This window comes from Leucoraja erinacea, chromosome 28 (genome assembly GCF_028641065.1).
Source record: "Leucoraja erinacea ecotype New England chromosome 28, Leri_hhj_1, whole genome shotgun sequence".
Taxonomy (NCBI): domain Eukaryota; kingdom Metazoa; phylum Chordata; class Chondrichthyes; order Rajiformes; family Rajidae; genus Leucoraja; species Leucoraja erinaceus.
Genome location: NC_073404.1, coordinates 22453367 through 22472148, shown reverse-complemented (window position 1 = coordinate 22472148; position 18782 = coordinate 22453367). Strand labels below are relative to the sequence as shown.

Genomic DNA, 18782 nt, shown 5'->3' with positions numbered 1-18782 from the left:
AAGGAAGCATAATATACAGATGGAGGCCACAGAATGATTTAACATAGTAATTAGAATTTTAAAATTAAAGCATTATCAAGCAGTTTGCCAATGTAGGCAAAGGTGTCAGAAGGAGGGCTGAGGTAAATGAAGCTACTCTGCTACAAATGAAACAATTGCTGGTGCTGTTTAACAAAGCTGGTGTTATAATAAATACCTGTCAGCACCTGCATTATAATAAAGGGTGATGAGCAAGCAGGGGTTGGTGTAAAGTAGGTGTTGGGCATTGAAGTTTTAAGCGTGGTCGTTTGTTTCATTACAACCCCAGTTGCAACTCAGTGTGGAGGCTCACTGCTGTTACATTCAGCTTTTGTTTCTTTTCTGGGCTACATCAGGCCCACCCACAAATTTATGCTGAGAGGCTAACATTTGTGCAAACCAAATGTCGTTGTCAAGGACAAGGAATTTTTTTTCACTTTAAGCAAAGTTTCAACAAAATAGGCTCCCACTGCAATATCATTCATATTTCTGACATTTTGATATTATGCCGCAAGTAGCAATAACCTTTTGCACAGTTTATGTTGTATGTGCTTCCATGCCGACATTCAATCTTCAAATGTTCCATTGCGGTAGCAATGGAGGTGTTACCCCATTTACAGTGAAGGTCATTGCAAGGATTCTCCTCAGCTGCCTCCATTCAGTGGTGCAAAATATTGTTCTCTGCATTGCAGGTTTTCATCCATCCAGGCAAAGACATAACTGTCTCTAAACATCAACTCCAAGAATAGCAATGGGCAACATCAATGATCGTACAGAATCTTTATTGGTCATTTAATAGTTTTAGATTCCTTCAAATGAAGGGGATTACATCAAATTGTGTTCCTTTTCCAATTCAACTACTCTCAGAAAATTTGTTTTCATCCCAAGTCTGCTACAGGATGGTATGCCACCTGCGATCTTAACCTGAAGATCCATAAAAGGCCCAATTTCAATGTACACTGGAGTCTTTTGCTAGACTGTGCAAACATTTCTCTAGGATGTTCTTGCTGCAGTACCTCCACTCACTTCCAATCTTACTGCTGCAGTGGAGCTAGTCTAGAGGACAAATTGAAAACTATACAACTAATGACACCCCCGCTTCATGACGCAGGTCACACCAATCTCAGTCACTGAGTACCAATATTATTTTTCTTTTTGTTCAGCAAACCCACGGGTGGCTTGCTTCCACTCTGGCGTTCTGAGGGGGGTCCAATAAGGTCAATGAGAGGACCCCAGAGGCAGGTGGCAGCCGACAGGACATGCAGATAGGTGGTTTGTAGTGTGCTCTTTCCAGGACATCTGTGTGCTTCCAATGCATGACTTCAAGGTTATCAATATGTTCATGTAAGCTCCTTCTCCATGTTGAACAGTCATGGCCCAGAAAGTTCAAGGAGTCGGTGGGATTGTTGGATATCTTCAAGGAAGCTTTGAGCACTTTTAAATCTATTTCTCTGTCCATTTGGAATGGGCTGGTGAGTTTTGTGGCAGACATACGAATGACATGGCCTGCGCAACATGCCTGGCTGAGTGTAATAGATCCTCAGCACAAAGGTGAGAACAAGTGTATTTGAAGGATTTTGCAGTGACAATCTTGGTGCTGTTTATCCAATATCTTACGATGCCTGCTACAGGTAGCCCCTACATCCACGTGTTAGACTCACGTAGGAAGCAGGGAACACTGCAGCCCAATAAGACCATATTTTTTTGGGTAGGTCCGAACATCTTCAAATACCCTTTTACTCAATCATTCAGAGACTGTGTAAGTAGATTTAAGACTTGGTGCATTTCATTACCAATGCCAACAGGTGGGGAAGTATTCTATTTTTTCCAGGTTGTTATTGTGAATCATTATTGTTGGAGGCAGTGTGGCACAGAGGGAGGGGGGTGGTGGGGGTAGGAGGAAGGGAGACATGGGTAGAGAACCTTGGTTAAGTGCAAGGTCCATTCTCTCATTTGCTTCCGTGAACATCAATGTTTTGGACCGCGGCCAAAATTCAAGGTTGTAAAAATTCAAGTGTCGTTTCTCTACTGCAGCTCAACTACTATCGTTCAGGTGACCGATAGGTTTAGGAATGTAGTCACTGCAGGGGTGAAGAATTTTGCATTCGTTTTGAAGGTTAGTCTCGTCCCCATGGTGTTTTTTTGTGAGGCGAGGCACAATGTTACAGTTACAAAGATCCTAAAAAAGTTTTGGAAAATAATGCAACCTTGTTCGACACCAAACTTCACTGAGAATTGTTATGTTGAGAATCCATTGATTGATATCAGGACTTACACACCATCAAAAAAGCAAATGTAACATGGAGCTAAATTTGAGGCAGATTTTCCTCAGTTCCTCCCCAATTGATGGAGCCAAATGTCTTGGTGTGGTCGAGGAAGATCAGCTGGTGTTGCTCCCTGTATTTTACCTTTAGAATTGTCACACAATGAAGATCCACTGTAAATGCAGATAGACTGATCCAGTGAGAAGCTGGGAAGCAGTGGTTGAGGAAGACCCGAGCAATGGCTTTCCCTGTGGCAGATACCCAGGAGACCTTTCTACAGATACCACAATCAGACCAATCTCCTTTCTGGGTTGGTCAGCATTACAGCACATGAAGTCCACTGGGGAATGTATGTCCCCCAAGTGTGAACAGATACCTCATGCTACAAGAAAACTTGCATTGTGCAACTTCCACTCCACAACATGAAGCTCTGGCCTTCACAAAAAAAAAGATCCCCTATCTCCCTGCTTCTCCTGCAGGATGCTAGTCCCCAATGAAAGGTCTCGATCGAAGACCATGAGAAACATGGACCTCTTTCCATCAGGGGGTCATCAAAGGGCATATTTCAGTGAAAAAAAGACATTGATGATGAAAGTCACCATTATTTTCAGATCATTGGCATACTCATACCATTAAAGAAAAGATTACTTGAAGATGAAGACCTCAAAATGAAGCAAACGCCATGCTCTACTGGTTAACAACGACCTGTTTCCATGAATGCTTCTGTGACATGCAAAGCACCGGAGACATTCCACCAATGCTGTCCCAACAAAATCTTCCAAGTGCACTGGCAAGAGATGCAAACCATTCTCAGTATCCATGACAGACCAACATTTCCAGTGTTGAGTCTCAAATGACATACAGACAGCACTGATGGGCAGGCCTGTGAATTCAAGATGTCCTCAAAGCCTCTTTGGAAAAATGTGGCATCCACACCAACCAGGGGAAATCTGTGTTTCATGACTGGTCAATATAAGGATGAGGCATTTGTTAGGAATTTGCAAGAGTCTGTATATTAATGGTGGACTATGTTGCTTCTTAGCATACTCACAATCTAATCAAAAACATCAGTCAACTCAGAGGCCACATGATGCAGTGGAAGCAAATCATTTCCAACTCTAAGGGATTGCCTGAAATGAAGAATTCATAAACATCTTAGGTTGCAATGGTGAAATGAAGTCTCAGAACTTTTGCAGATTAGAACTGATTCATGAAAGAAAAATTATGATACGTTTATGAAGAAGGATAAGCAGTCATTAAAATGCACTAATACCAAGATTCCAGAAGGATAATAATTGAAATAATCATGTTTCCAAGTCTGCATGTTCATCTCCTGCCATGTTTGGTTGCAGCTTTATGCTGCACCTTGGTTTAATCCCAATAGCTAGTTACACCAGCTTCTCCATGTATTGTCACTTCTCCGTGGATTGTCACCTTGTCGTGGTGAACAAGTTTGTGTGGACCTGAGATCCTGAGAGCGACGCTGTCTGGAGCTATGCTCCTGGTAGGGCCACCCGTAGCGGTAAGGTTGAGGGGGAGGTCTCTGACAAAGAGCAATCCAACCACGACCTCAACTGTGAAACAGGCGAGGGATGATGGCTGACCTCAGTGGAGCGTCACAACGGCTGGGAAGGCGGATGAAGGCTGCAGCAGAAAAGGGTCTCCGGTCATCTTCGACTCCAAGATGCCTCTGGATCCTGACCCAGATCTCTCAAGGACCGTGGGGTGGCTATCTGTGTATCAGTCTCCCCACGTTAAACAAAGTCACGTACAGGCGCCCTCCATCTAGGAAATAGCACCCTGGAGACACCCATAGTCAGCCATGACTGAAGGGGGCCCAAGAAGAGTTGCACCAGTCAACCAGAAGGTCTTGTTAATTATTACCACCAGGATAGGTCGTAAATCAGGATTTTGACCCCTCCACAGCATTGTATTGTAATAGTTACAGTACAGTTGAATGAATAATGGCAATCACAGTTGAAAACGGTAGGAAGCCCTATTTTACAGGGCAAGACGTGGAGCATATTTGCAAGAGTTAAAGGTCAAGAGGACGTCAGTCGTTTAGATATCGACGACCTACTGATTTCGTAATTGTTGAAGAAATAGTGTCCAACTCCAAGAAATTGGTTGGTGAGGCCCAACTAAAGAGTTCAACTAAAATGACCTCCAAGGAGGAAACAAATTCTGTGAAATTAAATGTTAATGAAACCTGAGCAAAATGCTAAGAAGGAGTTGCCAATGACACAGGGTATGGGCGAGCACATAGGGGTTATGGGCGAGCAGGGTATCACAACTATTCACTAGGATATCAGGTTTTGCACAGTGCTGAAAATATGTCAATGTCATCCATGACAAAAAATAAGGAAAGGAACTGTACATTCAATTTATGATCATTTTAATTCCCATCCATTTGGGAATCCTGGAGTAATCCATTTTAAGGACTTCTTGCCTGTTTCGCAAACCAACTATATATTCACTTTCAAGTAAAAGTATAATGAGATTCCTTATGCTTAATTTGATTTGGTATAATGGCCAATCACACACAGTTGGGGCCACATAAATCAGGTTGTAGTGAATATGATTTACTTTGGGTATTCAAAGCTTATCAAGGCAGCGTTGAACTAAATTTTGAGTCCAACATCCACAGAGAATGTAATCATTAGAGCGAGAGGATGAGTTCACTTTCTTTTAAAAAAATATTGGCTTTATAGAGTTATGAATTTAACTTCTCTTAAATTGCAATGATGAAAACTAATAAGGGGCGCCATCCTGTACGGGTATGGCTGCCCAGCCTGCAGCTGTCTGTTTTTTCATCTCTTTTTTTTAATATTTAGTTAGTTGAGTTTTTGTTTTTGGAGTTCTAGCCTTTTTTATGTGGGGGTGGGGGAAGGGGGAAACTGGTTTTCATGGTCCCAACCTGGTCTGCACCGTCGACCCGTCCTCACGGCCTACCAGCAGGCCTTGAGTGGTGTTTCCTGAGGGGACCGCCCAGAACCTCGGCTTCGGCGGCGGTGCAGCGCTGGAGCGCTATCGTGGAGCGGAGTGGGCGATGCCTTGCCCGGGTCGCCATGCTGGAGCTCCGGAATGCTGAGACCGCAGGTGAACATCGCGGAGCTGCGGGACTGTGGAGCGGCCAGCTGCGGCGCTGACTTTAACAGCGGGAGCCTGGGATCTCTCGCCGAGATCGCCACTGGTGGAGCTCCATCCAGCGCAGCCTTTTGGCTTCGGAAGCCGCGGTCTCCGGTAAGGAAGCGGCCGTTCCAGGCATCCCAAGCCGCTGAGAGGGTTCTCCCGACGCCGGAGCTTCATCACCCGGCGAAGAAGGGCCTGTAACATCGGGCCCCGTAGCAGCGACTTTGGAGGCCTCAATAGGCCTGACTATGGGTGGACATGGGGATGGGGACTGGACTTTGTGCCTTCCCTCACAGTGGGAACCATTGTGGGGGGATGTTTTTAATGTTTATTGTTAAATTCTTTAATGTTGTGTCTTATCTTTATCTGTGTGCTTCATGGCAAGTCAAATTTCACTACACCAATTGGTGTATGTGATAAAACATGTCCTTTGTATCCTTTGTAATGGTGAAGAATTAGCCTCGAGTGTCTCATGTGATCAGCAGGAACAAGTTAACGGAAGTCAGGTGACTCGCGTCTTATTACTTGGGAATATAAATCCATGGGTCCAGCTAAAATCACAATTTAATGCAATATCCTGGGGTGTATATCTTTATCAGCAAGGAACTTTGGTCAGATAAGGGCAATGATGGCAGGATCGCATAAATTGATTAAATAGAGATTCTATGGGATGTCTGGCGGGGCGTGTGATATGTTAGAGTGGTAATATGTAGAAGATGATTGGAATCCATGGTGACCACATCTGCAGCAAGCATCTGTGGCCAGAGAGACTGGCAAGGTGTTTTTTTAAGGAGTCTGAGCTTCAGTAACTGCAATGCATCAGAACGTGAAGGTGAGAGGTGGGAGAGAGATAGTTATTGGATAAGTTATTCCAAGACTCAGTCACACCTCTTGGATTAAGTCCTACAGAATGAATCAATCACGAGCATAGCACAGCATGATGAAGAGCGAGGCGGAAAAGAGAATAGAAAAGCAGTGAAATAAGGCCCCTCCATCCTTGCTTAATTCCAAACTAAGATGAGGTTCTTGCAGCCTGTGTGGATGAGAGCAGGGTACATGAGCAAACCAGCCAAAGCTTTGTGGTATAGGGGTCCATTCGTGGTCGGGGAGTGAAAAGGATTGTAGTGGTAAGAAGAGACAACAAATTCATGGGGTCAATACTGTACTCTCTGGCTGTAAGCACAAATCCTGAATGCTACATTGCATAACCAGCACCAGCATGAAGTACATATCTTGAAAGAACTTATAGAATGGAAAAGACTCCGTGGTCATTGCCCTATCTATAGCATTGCTTCCCTCGTGTACTAAGGCGATGCTCCTGAAGGAGTATAAAAGCAGAACTAAAAATCTGCTTTGAATGGTCACTTTATTTTGAGACTGTGACCCCTAATTGTAGACGGTCCAGCCATGGAAAACATTAACTCTGCATCTACCCTTCCATACCGCTTAAGAATTCAGTATATTTCAATGACCTCATTCTTCTGCACTTGAGTTTCAGCCCAGTCTGTTTAATCTCTCTGACAAACGGTATTTGACCTGAAACACTTGCTCTGCTTCTTTTTCCCTACGTAGTCTGACCTACTGAGTGCTTCAGGGGTTAATCATTTTTGTCTGCTTAATCTTTGCTCCTGCAATTGACATGCCATTCGAGGAAACATTCACTTCACCTCCTCTATCCTAAAGGGTAGTGAATCTTTGTAAGTGGGGTATCGATATTGCCGGTAACTGATTAAAAAACAACACACCACCCTTCCCCCTCCCCAAAAAAGGAAAAGACTGGTCAAGAAAAAATACTAGTTGCACTGTGTCCAACATCTCAATTAATCCAGATGGGGCACTCAATCAGAACAAGAAGGAACTCAGGCTGAATCAGGATTGATTTGTCACCACAGTCATCATTCTCTTCCTTGCCCATGCAAGCTCCTCCTCGTCGTTACAGCCTCCTTATATCACCCTACTTACTGAGACTACAAATACATCCATCACCACAACTGATACCACCTCTTCCTCCATGTAGGTTAAAAAAAAAGACACAAAATGCTGGAGTAATTCAGCGGGACAGAAAGCCATCTATGGAGAGAAATAGGTGACGTTTTGGGTTTGGGTCTTGACCCGAATCATTAGCCATTCCTTTTCACCAGAGATACTGCCTGTCCCACCGAGTTATTCCAGCATTTTGGGTCTATCTTCTGTGTAAACCAGCATCTGCAGTTCCATTCTACACAACAAAATAAATTGTTCCATCACCTCTATGAATTTGGTAGATAAAACAGGTATTACATTATCTAAAACAGGATATTAAGATTCAAATCAGTCAATCTAAAATGGCTCCCACAATTAAAATAGCCAAAGCTCCCATAAATGTTTAAAACATTTTCAAACAAAACTAGACCAACAAATGCATGGGTGAGTGAGTACTGAAGGCTTCATAAACCTGCAAACATGTCCAGCTAAATACATTCCATTGTAGAGGAACAGTAACAGCAGTAACATTATTTCCTGGATTTGCGTTGTGCCTGAAAAATGTTTGGTTAAGTGCAATTTTGTGAATCACGAAGACAGTGCAAAATCCATTATGTGCATTTTAATACAATGTATTCGTATTAGAGATTGAGATATTATTTATTACGAAAGAGCTTTGATTATCAGACATGTATCCCAAGACAATAGCATTAATAACAAATGTGTTAATCAAACATTCATAAATGAAAGAATCACTGCTCAGCCTCATGAGGGAATGCAATTTTGATGAGAATCAAATAGATTAATATTTTGGCAAACAAACAGTAATAAAATTGACCAAAAAAAAAATAGTGAAATCTAGCCAGTGATTAAATAATACTTCCTTCCAACACAAGTAATACTTAAGTGGGCAAGGAATTAAGGTTTTACCACTGTTTTCACTGCAGGAAGCATTAATGTACATTTATGAGCAATTCAAATGGGGTTTCTAGCCAACGCTTTTTAACAACAGATGTGCTTGTGGTTTAGAAAAATGGAAATGAAAAATAGCTTTTCCAAAATGGGTTTAAACTAATCACAATTAAAACACTATCCTGGCACAATATTCTTTTTGCAAACCTTCATTATGTTAGATGAGTTTGAAAAAGAATCAATGGGAGACCTACAGTTTTCTTTAATAATTAAAGAACTGCAAAGAGGAAGAAAACATCAACCTTTCTGAAAGGATAGGCAACATTTTTAATCCTTTAGAACATGTTGACTCTTGGGTAAAAATCGTAGACAGTTTTGCCTTGGAGCCACTTGAACGCAGATGAGACAATTTCAGATCAGCTCAGAACAACCAAATACTTTGAGAATGCATTAAGACAGAAGAAAGAAGACTCTTGCCTTAGGCTTGTTATCCTAATCCTGGTGCACCCAATTAATTGGAGTAAATCAGATGGATTCAAATAGAAAATTGTGAAGTATTTCATCATGATAGATCTACACTCAGTTTGTATTAGGCACAGCACCTGTGAATGGGAATGTTTGGTGCTGTGCTCAAACTAGATTATCAAATGTCCAAATACTAATCTGGAGATTCAAGCACCTGCTGTTCGTATATCACAAAGCATTAAAACAATTGCTTGGAAATTTTGTAAATATGTTGATATAGGTATAATTCGTGCCCAATAAGATAAAATTACATTATTGCTTTTCTTTTGCTTATTTCTTCCATTAGAATGAGTGTCCTTGCCTTCTTCACTCTTACTGTTGTCTTCCTACTGGGAAAGAACTGTAATTGAGATATTTAAGAGAAGCAGGAAAGTATGCAAGGTAGGAGAACAGAAAAATTTAACTAAAATAATTTGTTCTCATCTCAGCACTAAATGGATGTCCCCCTCATCAACTTCATACGAGTCTCTGTGCCAAGTCCCAGTATTTCTGCATATTCAGAATAGGGCAAGCATTATTTGGGGAGAATTGTTTGATTGTTGCAGAGTGTCCAACCCCAAGGAAGCAGAGACAGTAGACACGAGATGTGAACGCCAGATTTTGCACATGCAGCATCATCATCTCAACCTACAGCAAACAGACTGCTGCTTCACCATTAGTCTGCAGACCCTTTGCTTGTACCTTGCTTGCTCTCTGGATTCTGTTGTCTCTTTGTACCTTAGCCTGTTCAGCCTTGCCAAAGGCTGTTAATTAAAGCCCGTTAGCAAGACCGCATCATCACTTGGCTGCAGAACTTGGATACGATCCTTTTCCATTTACAAATAAGCTAACAAAATTAAACATAATTATGATATCAAACTAACTTTGGCAAAACAAGGTGGTAAAATTCCTCTGACACCCACTACAATCTGGACTTCTCTACCATGAAGCATTTCTGAAATAAAATACATAATTTTTATTAAACAATTAGATCATAGAATTATATTCTCCATAACTTGCCTTTTTTAATTGTTGTTTAGGAAGAGAGAAAATAGCAGTCTTGTTTTCATGAATAATGTTTATTTTGAAATTAAAAAAAGCTTTTTGATGTACCAGGGCTTCTCATACCCATGGGAACACAGTAGAACATTTGGAATATTGAACGATATTGCCTCTTTGAGGAGTAACCCAGTCAGTCCCATTCTTCTGCTTTCTGCAAATAACCCTGAAAGTTTATTTTGCTTGTTCCTATTCAATTTCCATTTGAAATCATTTGATAGTGTCTCCTCCTACTACATTCATAATCAGACCCCCTTCAGGACATTACTGCTGACTTCTCAGAGAAGTTCTTCCCCACATCCCCCCCTCTATCTCTTGATCAAAACTTTAAATCTGTGCCTTTTTGTTCAGGTAACAACAACGCTCTCCATTTTATCGAAATTGGTCATAATCTTGTACATTCTTATTGAATCTCCCTGCAGCCTCTTTTGTTTCGAAGGTAACAACCTCAGCTCCTCCAACACAAGCTTGCAACTAAAATCCTTCAATTCTGGAATATTCTCACTCTTTCAAACCTTCACCGCCACATTAAAGGTAACCAGAAATGGATGCAAAATGCAAGGTTCAACATCAGTATTCAGTGATTTTGGTATTTAGTGATTCTATTCCTAAAATCCCACCCAGTTTGCTAAGTGCTCCCTATTTATTCTGAAAGATGTGTTCATACAAATCACCAGGTTTGTCTAATTCCCCAACCTTTTCAGACTTTACTGCTACATCTATACTGCCCATTCTGGTGGTTTACATGCTGTTGAAGTTCACTGTTACGTCCTTACTTGAATACCTCCAAGTTTGAGCACCTCCTAACATGTACTTGCTTATTTAGTTCCCCAACAAGATAGAAAGCCATCTAGCTCTTGGGCAGTGTTAGCTGAGGAATATTACAGAACTAGTACTGCTGTTATCAGTTTTGGTGCGAGCCAGCCAGTCCCAATGACAATATCCAACCTTCTGAGAACTCGTTACTGTAAATCACTAACAATCTCACCTGCTCAAAGAACTCATCCATGAAGTGGTCCCTGTCCACGTTAACGCTGACTTCATCATCATCATCGCTGTCCTTTGCCTGTGAAATAATGAATAATAGTTACAGCACAAATTCAGAAATATGGCCTCAAAACCCAAGTAACAGTGTCCTAAACATCACCGTTAATCTTAATGTTTAAATAAACAATACACCACAAATAATTTAGCAAAAGACCTCAAAATAGGAAGGGTGACGTTTTCATTGGAGTCTGAGCTCATCCATTCCAGTTTTTAAGGATGCATTTCCATAAAACTGAGATTTAAAAAAAAAAATAGCAGAAATGATAAAAGGGCGAGATCATGTTGAAGAATTTAAACAGCAGCCATGTTTATTCCCCTGTTGAAGCCAGAAATAAGATTGCAGCCAGTATTCAGATTCAGATTCAGATTCAATTTTAATTGTCATTGTCAGTGTACAGTACAGAGACAACGAAATGCATTTAGCATCTCCCTTGAAGAGCGACATAGCAGACGATTTGAATAAAAAAATAAATAATAAGTGAATAATAAGTGTCCGGGGGGGGGGGGGGGTGATTGGCAGTCACCGAGGTACGTTGTTTAGTAGAGTGACAGCCGCCGGAAAGAAGCTTCCTCGACCTGCTGTTCGGCAACGCCTGTAGATGGTAGGATAAACAGATGGTTGGGGTGAGAGCAGCCTTGGCGATGCTGAGCGCCCTCCGCAGACAGCGCTTGCTTTGGACAGACTCAATGGAGGGGAGCGTGGAACCGGTGATGCGTATATATGCCAGTATATATTCCCTTCCATCTCGGTCAATTCTCAATGCGGAAATTTCAGGCCCACAAGCACACCAACGGGAGATGAACAAGCAGGGAGGCACTGAGAATGTTGACCGTTTGTTGGAAGCTCACACAAGTCCAGCAAGGTTGGTGGAAGGGGCATGCTACCTCACAATGAAGGAATCAGCAGATTGACCAGCATTTGCTGTGGGAAAGAAATTGTTGATGGTTCAGGTCGAGATTCTGCATCAAGGGAAAAGGCCAATATGAAGAGGAAGGCGTGATGAGACAAGAGGCAGAGGCAAGGCTAGGTAAAAATGTAGTTGAAGAGCAGGAGACCAGTAGAAACCACAAAGAGAGAGCAGTGAGAAAGGGTCCAACAGAACTCCCGGGCGGGGAACATTTTTTTCAAGCTCAACATGCATTGAAGTGTCTTTGCAACGGTGTCACAAATCGGGAACACATCAGAACTCAGATGCTGGAATCTGAAGCAACAATCAATCAACTCGAAAAGTCAACAATTCCTTCCACCCCCTCACATAACATGATGAGCATTTGACGACACTGGGCCAGTTCTCGCTGGAGTTTAGAAGAATGAAGGGAGGCCTCACTGAAACATGCCAAACAGTGAAAGGCTTGGATGTGGAGAGGATGTTTCCACTAGTGGGAGATTCTAGGACTAGAGGTCATAGCCCCAGATTTAAAGGACATTCCTTTAGGAAGGCAATGAGGTGGAATTTATTTAGTCAAAGGGTGGTGAATCTGTGGAATTATTTGCCACAAAAGGCAGTGGAGGCCAAGTCAATGGATATTTTTAAGGCAGAGATAGATAGATTCCTGATTAGTGCGGGCGTCAGGGTTATGGGGAGAAGGCAGGAGAATGGGGTTAGGAAGGAGAGATTGATCAGCCATGATTGGATAGTGGAGTAGACTTGATGGGCCGAATAGCCTAATTCTGCTCCTATCACTTATGACCTTATCACCTCACAGATGTTGCTCGACCTGCTTAGTTCCTCCAGCAGATTGTTTGTTGCACCTGATTCCAACATCCGCAGTATCTTTTGCCACCATGCCACCTCACAAACTGTCCACCTGCCACTTCTGTCAAGCACCTCCACCTCCAGAGTCTGTAGGTCCAACATTAGCTACATCAGTCACCTCAGAACTTGCATAACCTAGTTAAAGCAAGTCATCCTCAATCTTGAGGGACTCTCCCTGGAAGGAGAGGTTACCAAGGAGCTCCAATAAATCTGTTGTAAAAGTTTTTTTTTGTCACAGATTCAAGATGAACACACACAAAGGCTGACATGTGACAGTGATTCTACCTCTTGCCATTAAATTACATAGATAACAGGAATATAACAAAGTGCACAGTCATTTGAAAGGTTAATTACTGGGAAAGGACAGAGCAACACTGACAACTTTATTTGATGTTATTAACAAAATAAAGCATTGAATGTGCAGAATTTTCTGTATGAACCGGATAAAATGCACTTGGCAGATATTTTAGCCTACTGCAGTGGCTCAGTTTTAAGGACAGAATTGTTAATCAATGCCACATAAATAGGCATGCGAGCTTGATATTGATGAAATGCTTGAGGTCTCTGAACATTGCCACAGCAATGAAGCTTGGAGGAAAGATCCGAAGAGATATGTCCCTGCCAGAATTCAGATGAGTCAACAGAGAGGTCAAATTAAGATTCTAATCAGGCGTTACTGACCCAGACAGCGAGAACACCTGAATTATTGGTAAAGGGAAAGGTCATTGTTGAGGTAGACAGAGGGTTGTGAAAGTGTAATCCATGACTGCAATCCAGTAGAAAGCACATATTGGCAGACAAAACCCACCTCCACACATTTTGAGAAACAAAGAACTGCAGATGCTGGTTAATACACTAAATGACACAAAGTGCTGGAGCAACTCAGCAGGTCAGGCAACATGTGTAGGAAGGAACTGCAGATGCTGGTGTACACTGAAGCTAGACACATAATGCTGGAGTAACGCAGTGGTTCAGGCAACATCTCTGCAGAAAAGGAATAGGTGATGTTTCGGGTCAAGACCCTTCTTCGGACTCGGTGATGTTTTGGGTTGAGAACCTTCTTCATTCTGAGTCTCTATAAGGACATCAACCCAAAACGTCACCTATCTACGTTCTCCAAAGATGCTGCCTGACCTGCTGAGTTACACTGGCACTTTGAGTCCATCCATTTTGCCAAGGTTACAAATGCACAGGTGAAGACTTTGCATTGTGTACAATGAGTTAAAATGGATTAATGGTGCTGCAAATTTATAAAAATAGGCCCCTTTATAAAGGCTATTTTCGACCTTGTCAGAATTGGGGCCCTAATTACACACAATGTCATTAGGCAGACCACATCATATGGGGTCTTGCCAGACCCCCAAAGCATTCATCTATTCTTAGCTATGACATGGGAACAAATTTTCAGGTTAATAGAGGAAAAGATTAATGAATACGCTCAAAACCTCCATGAACAAAATTGCAATATCCCCACTGACTCCTAGAAATCTATGGCCCATGATCATCCAATGTGGAGAAGCGGCATTCAGGGTGGCTGTGCTTCAGAGAAACTCCCAGCTCACAGAGTAGCCACCCACCTACCCTGTCGACACTGCTTGCGACCAACATGCATATTTGCTCACTTAAATCTCGTGTGGTGGAGTATGTAGGTCCCACGTTGACCTCGTCAGGGGCTATGCGAACAGCGGTAAAATTGCTGCCTCACAGCGCTGGCAGCACCAGAGACCCCGGTTCGATCCTGACTACGGGTGCTGTCTGTACAGAGTTTGTACTTTCTCCCCCTGTGACGAGTGGGTTTTCTCCGAGATCTTCGGTTTCCTCCCACACTCCAAAGACGTACAGGTTTGTCAGTTAATTGGCTTGGTATAAGTGTAAATTGTCCCTAGTGTGTGTAGGATAGTGTTAACGTGCGGGGATCGCTGGTTGGTGCGGACTCGGTGGGCCGAAGGGACTGTTTCCGTGCTGTATCGCTAAACTAAACTAAACCTCTGAATAAGGAGTGCAAACATCATCTCCGTTTGCCTCGAGCAGAGATTAAACATCCAACAACTTTCCCTTACATCCTCAGTCATCACACCAGCATTGTCCTCGCACTCAGGAAAACATTCTCCCTCTTCTCAGTCAGGGAAACCTCTCTCCTCCAGATCTCAGGCCATGAGAATCCCATTTCATAATTAATTCTTACACCCAACCAGCAGCACATTAATTTCAGAAACCCCAGAAGTCTCATTAGTAGGATTAAAGCCTTGAATTTCAACATTTAAACTTTCTACTTCCAGGCATTATTAAGGTGGATTGTTTCTTGGGAGCCTTGCCCCAGAATTGTGCTTTGCCTCTGTATCCCTTCCGTGGCCTGTTTGCGCTTTAAATGGTCACACGCACACTGGGGTGCCGCGGTGGCGCAGTGGTAGAGTTGCTGCCTTACAACGCCAGAGACCCGGGTTTGATCCCGACTACGGGTGCTATCTGTATGGAGATTGTACATTCTCCCCGTGACTGCATGAGTTTTCCCCAATGTGCTCCAGTTTCTTCCCACATTCCAAAGACGTATAGGTTTGTAGGTTGACATAAAATGCTGGAGTAACTCAGTGGGACAGGCAACATCTCTGGAGGGAAGGAATGGGTGACGATTCGAGTCGAGACTCTTCTTTAGCTGCCTGCCCTGCTGAGTTACTCCAGCATTTTGTGTCTACCTTCGATTTAAACCAGCATCTACAGTTCTTTCCTGCACACTAGGTTTGTAGGTCAATTGGCTTCGGTAAAGATGGTAAATTGTTCCTAATGCGTAGGATAGTGCTAGTGTACGGGGATTGCTGGTTGGCATGAACTCGGTGGTCCGAAGTGCCTGTTTCGGCGCTGTATCTCCAAACTAAACTAAACACTGTGGACAGGACTCAGAAGGTAAATAAATGAAGTCATGTAGATTTTGTTGGAATTATTGCATGGACTAACCAAAAGAAAAAGTTCACAACTGAAACCTTAAGAAGTAAATGTTGCTTTTGCAAACAATAAATCTTGAATCTCGCCCAGTCAAGGTAATGAATGCATGCCTAAAACTCTACTGCAGCCCTTGGTCTCTTTGCACCAGACCATATGCAGTAAATGGCCAATATGAGCAGAGGCAGCACACTTGTCAGAGGTTAATTGCATCATCCATTAAATTATCACCAGTCATTCTGATTTAAAACAAGCTGTTAATTAATCTGGAGCCGGAGCAAGTTAGCTATGAGGAGTTTGGATTTGAAGGCACAAGATCAATTACAATTGCAGATATTGAAAGGCCAGCACAATAATGAACACAGCAGATTGTCTGATAACAGCATTCACAATCCCCCTGTTGTGTATGATGCTGGCATACATTTCCTCCCAACAATCATATTGCAAATGGACATACCCTCGAACTTAGGACACTTTGTTAACTCACTGTCATCAACACTTACAAAATTCACCGTTGAACTGGTTAACCTGATACATACTGGTGCAAATAGCAAAAAACACTGTCACTAAATGAAATCAATCACCACTGGGACCTACAGAAAAAGACTGAAATTAAGCAACATACATATCTGCTAACTTAAATCAATATAGTTATTGACTAGTCGTATGTACATAGTAGGTGAAAACAAGTTCAATTACAGATGCTTGGGACTGTCTCATTTCAGCATGCATAGATTAATATTGCCCTTTAAAGTTTTTCAGCTCCAATCTATGTGAATGGGTCTTACAAAATCAATTAAGTGAGGATAATATTCCACTGCCTTGGGAGAGGACAATAACGAATTGGAATGAGGAGATGGAACTCTGCAAACCATCTCCAATCGATTTCTATACCCTGGCCTAATCACTGGATCTGACTAGATGCTCCACACTACATGGCCATGGTGAAGCAATTTTAGGCAGGTCTCACAACCTCCATCACCCTGAAGTCATTATCCACAAGTATCTCAACAACCAGCTGCTCATTACATGGGCCGGCAAGGGAAAAGAAAGAAAGGTCTTCACCCGAAATGCGAGTCTGAAGAAAGATCTTGACTTGAAACATCACCTATTGTTTTTCTCCAGTGATGCTGCCTGACCCTCTGAGTTACACCAGCGTTTTGTGGCTATCAAAGGAAAATAAACCCTTGCTTATCGATCACATGCATTAGAGGCTAATTAAAATGTTATGCCTCTAATTATATTATTTGTTTGCATACTGTATTAATGTGCATCAGTTCATCATGCTCATTGTTCTTACAGCTACCATGATGGACTATCAGGTGCTCCGTAACAAAATGTCACAATATTAATGCGCTGAGATCATTATGGATATTGTATTGGTTGGTTGCACATCTGCTTTGTACCAATGGTGGTGGGGTGGGGGTGGGGGTGGGAATATGGTAATAGCCAACCAAACCTTTGAGTTGCTCGAGATTTTCTGAATCCCAAGTAGCGATACAAGTCAGGTAAGGAGTATCAATTGGCTTTTTTTTTTACCAACAAACAATTATGGTCTCAAATGCCATAATAATCTTCAAAACCTTTGTGGAAATAGGGAAGTGGAACTTCAAATGTGTTCAAGCACTAAAGGCAATTTCAAGCATGACACTGACATATCTGGCTTGCAATGCTCTTTGTGTGTATAAGAAGATTTGAAGAACACACTCTCTGTTATCCAGTTCCAGGTACAGTCCGAAGATGTTGGATTGCTGAGATGTTGTAGCATAGAAGCAGCACCAGCAACTTCCAGAGTCACTGGCATGGACTTGCATCAACTTTTGCAGTTGCAAATTTGTTGAACATGGGGGGGGAATAAACTCCATAATGGTTGATGAATGTTCTGGTTGATCCTGTGGTTACTCTGATTAACCTGCACGCAATCAATGGCATACTGCACCAGTGAGAAGCCGGATAGAGACACAAGTCTTCATTCATCCTGACAGCACTGGGGAATTTTGCACATCATCTGATCCTGCCAAACAACCCATCAGTCAACCACAAAATGTATTTATGTACAGCCAGAGAGACACCCTCGATTCAGCTTCAGCAATACATTGAAAGGAACCAGAAAAAAGAAAAATTGAGGCGCCTGGTTTTGTCTTTCACAGCCACTGGGAACACACAGCTAGCAAAAATTCCAGAAGGCTGCAGATTTATCCGATGAAACCATTTCAAGCTTCAGAAGTATTGCACTGCAATGAGGTCAACAAAAAAACCTGGCCTCTGTCAGGCTACCCTGTTGCCCAGGTAATGCCTCCTGTGAACTCATTCTCTTTGCTGTCCACCTATTAAATTCAACACAGGTACTTATTTCACTCCTCATCCAAAATCTAATAAAAAAAACAGCCATGATGTCATCCTTTCCAGAGGCTGTGTGAATATACCTTATTGTACAAATAACTTGGTTGAAACAAGTACCCTCATCAAATAGCTCCTCAAAGGAAAGTGGGAAAATGTGCATGGTGCCTCTATTGGGACTCAGTTGACCATACTGATATATTGCTGCTTTCTCATGTCCTTTTCATTGATGAGTCTCTCGAAACTACAAAATGGTTATGCGAGCAGCATTAGATTTTAAACCTATTGAAATCCAGAAACCTCGAAGTCCACGGCAATTTAAAAATGGAAATAGGCACGCTGCAAATGGTTTCCGGTTTAGGCCGAGATTTTCATATTTCTATAGCCTGGTTACTTGCTTTAAAATCTACAGTACCTCGGAGGCAGTTCCCTGCTGATGTGGCCCGATTCTGGGGAGAAAAATATTTTATATTTTCCCCACTACCCACCAAATTGGAGGATGCAGGGATAGCACTCTCCTCCTCCATCACCCAATCACACTAATTGAGTGTAATCTCACTTTTGCATGCACTCTTTACACGTAATAGAACCAATTTAAAGAAGCCAATTAGCCTACAAACCCGCACGTCTTTGCGATATAGGAGGAAACCGGAGCACCTGAGGGAAATCCACAGGGAGTACATGCAAACACCACTCAGAGAGCACCCAATGTCAGGATCAAACACAGGTCCCTGGTGGTGTTGGGCAACAGTGCTAGCAGGTGTGCCTCTGTGGAAATGAAATTTGAAGCACTTGTTCACTCTTAAGGGTGGTTGGTCTTTCTTTCGTTACAGACCAATTTCAACGTTTT

The 18782-nt window shown here is 42.4% G+C and overlaps 1 protein-coding gene across 5 annotated transcripts in view; it reads right to left on the bottom strand.

Moving 5' to 3' along the window:
- Positions 1–18782, bottom strand: part of LOC129710784 (syntaxin-1A) — a 195271-nt gene that overhangs the window by 156363 nt on the left and 20126 nt on the right. For all 5 annotated transcript variants that reach the window (XM_055658026.1, XM_055658022.1, XM_055658024.1 and 2 more), the window contains exon 2: positions 10840–10917. In XM_055658026.1, coding sequence (XP_055514001.1) covers positions 10840–10917 — 78 coding nt within the window. The remainder of the gene's footprint in view (positions 1–10839; positions 10918–18782) is intronic.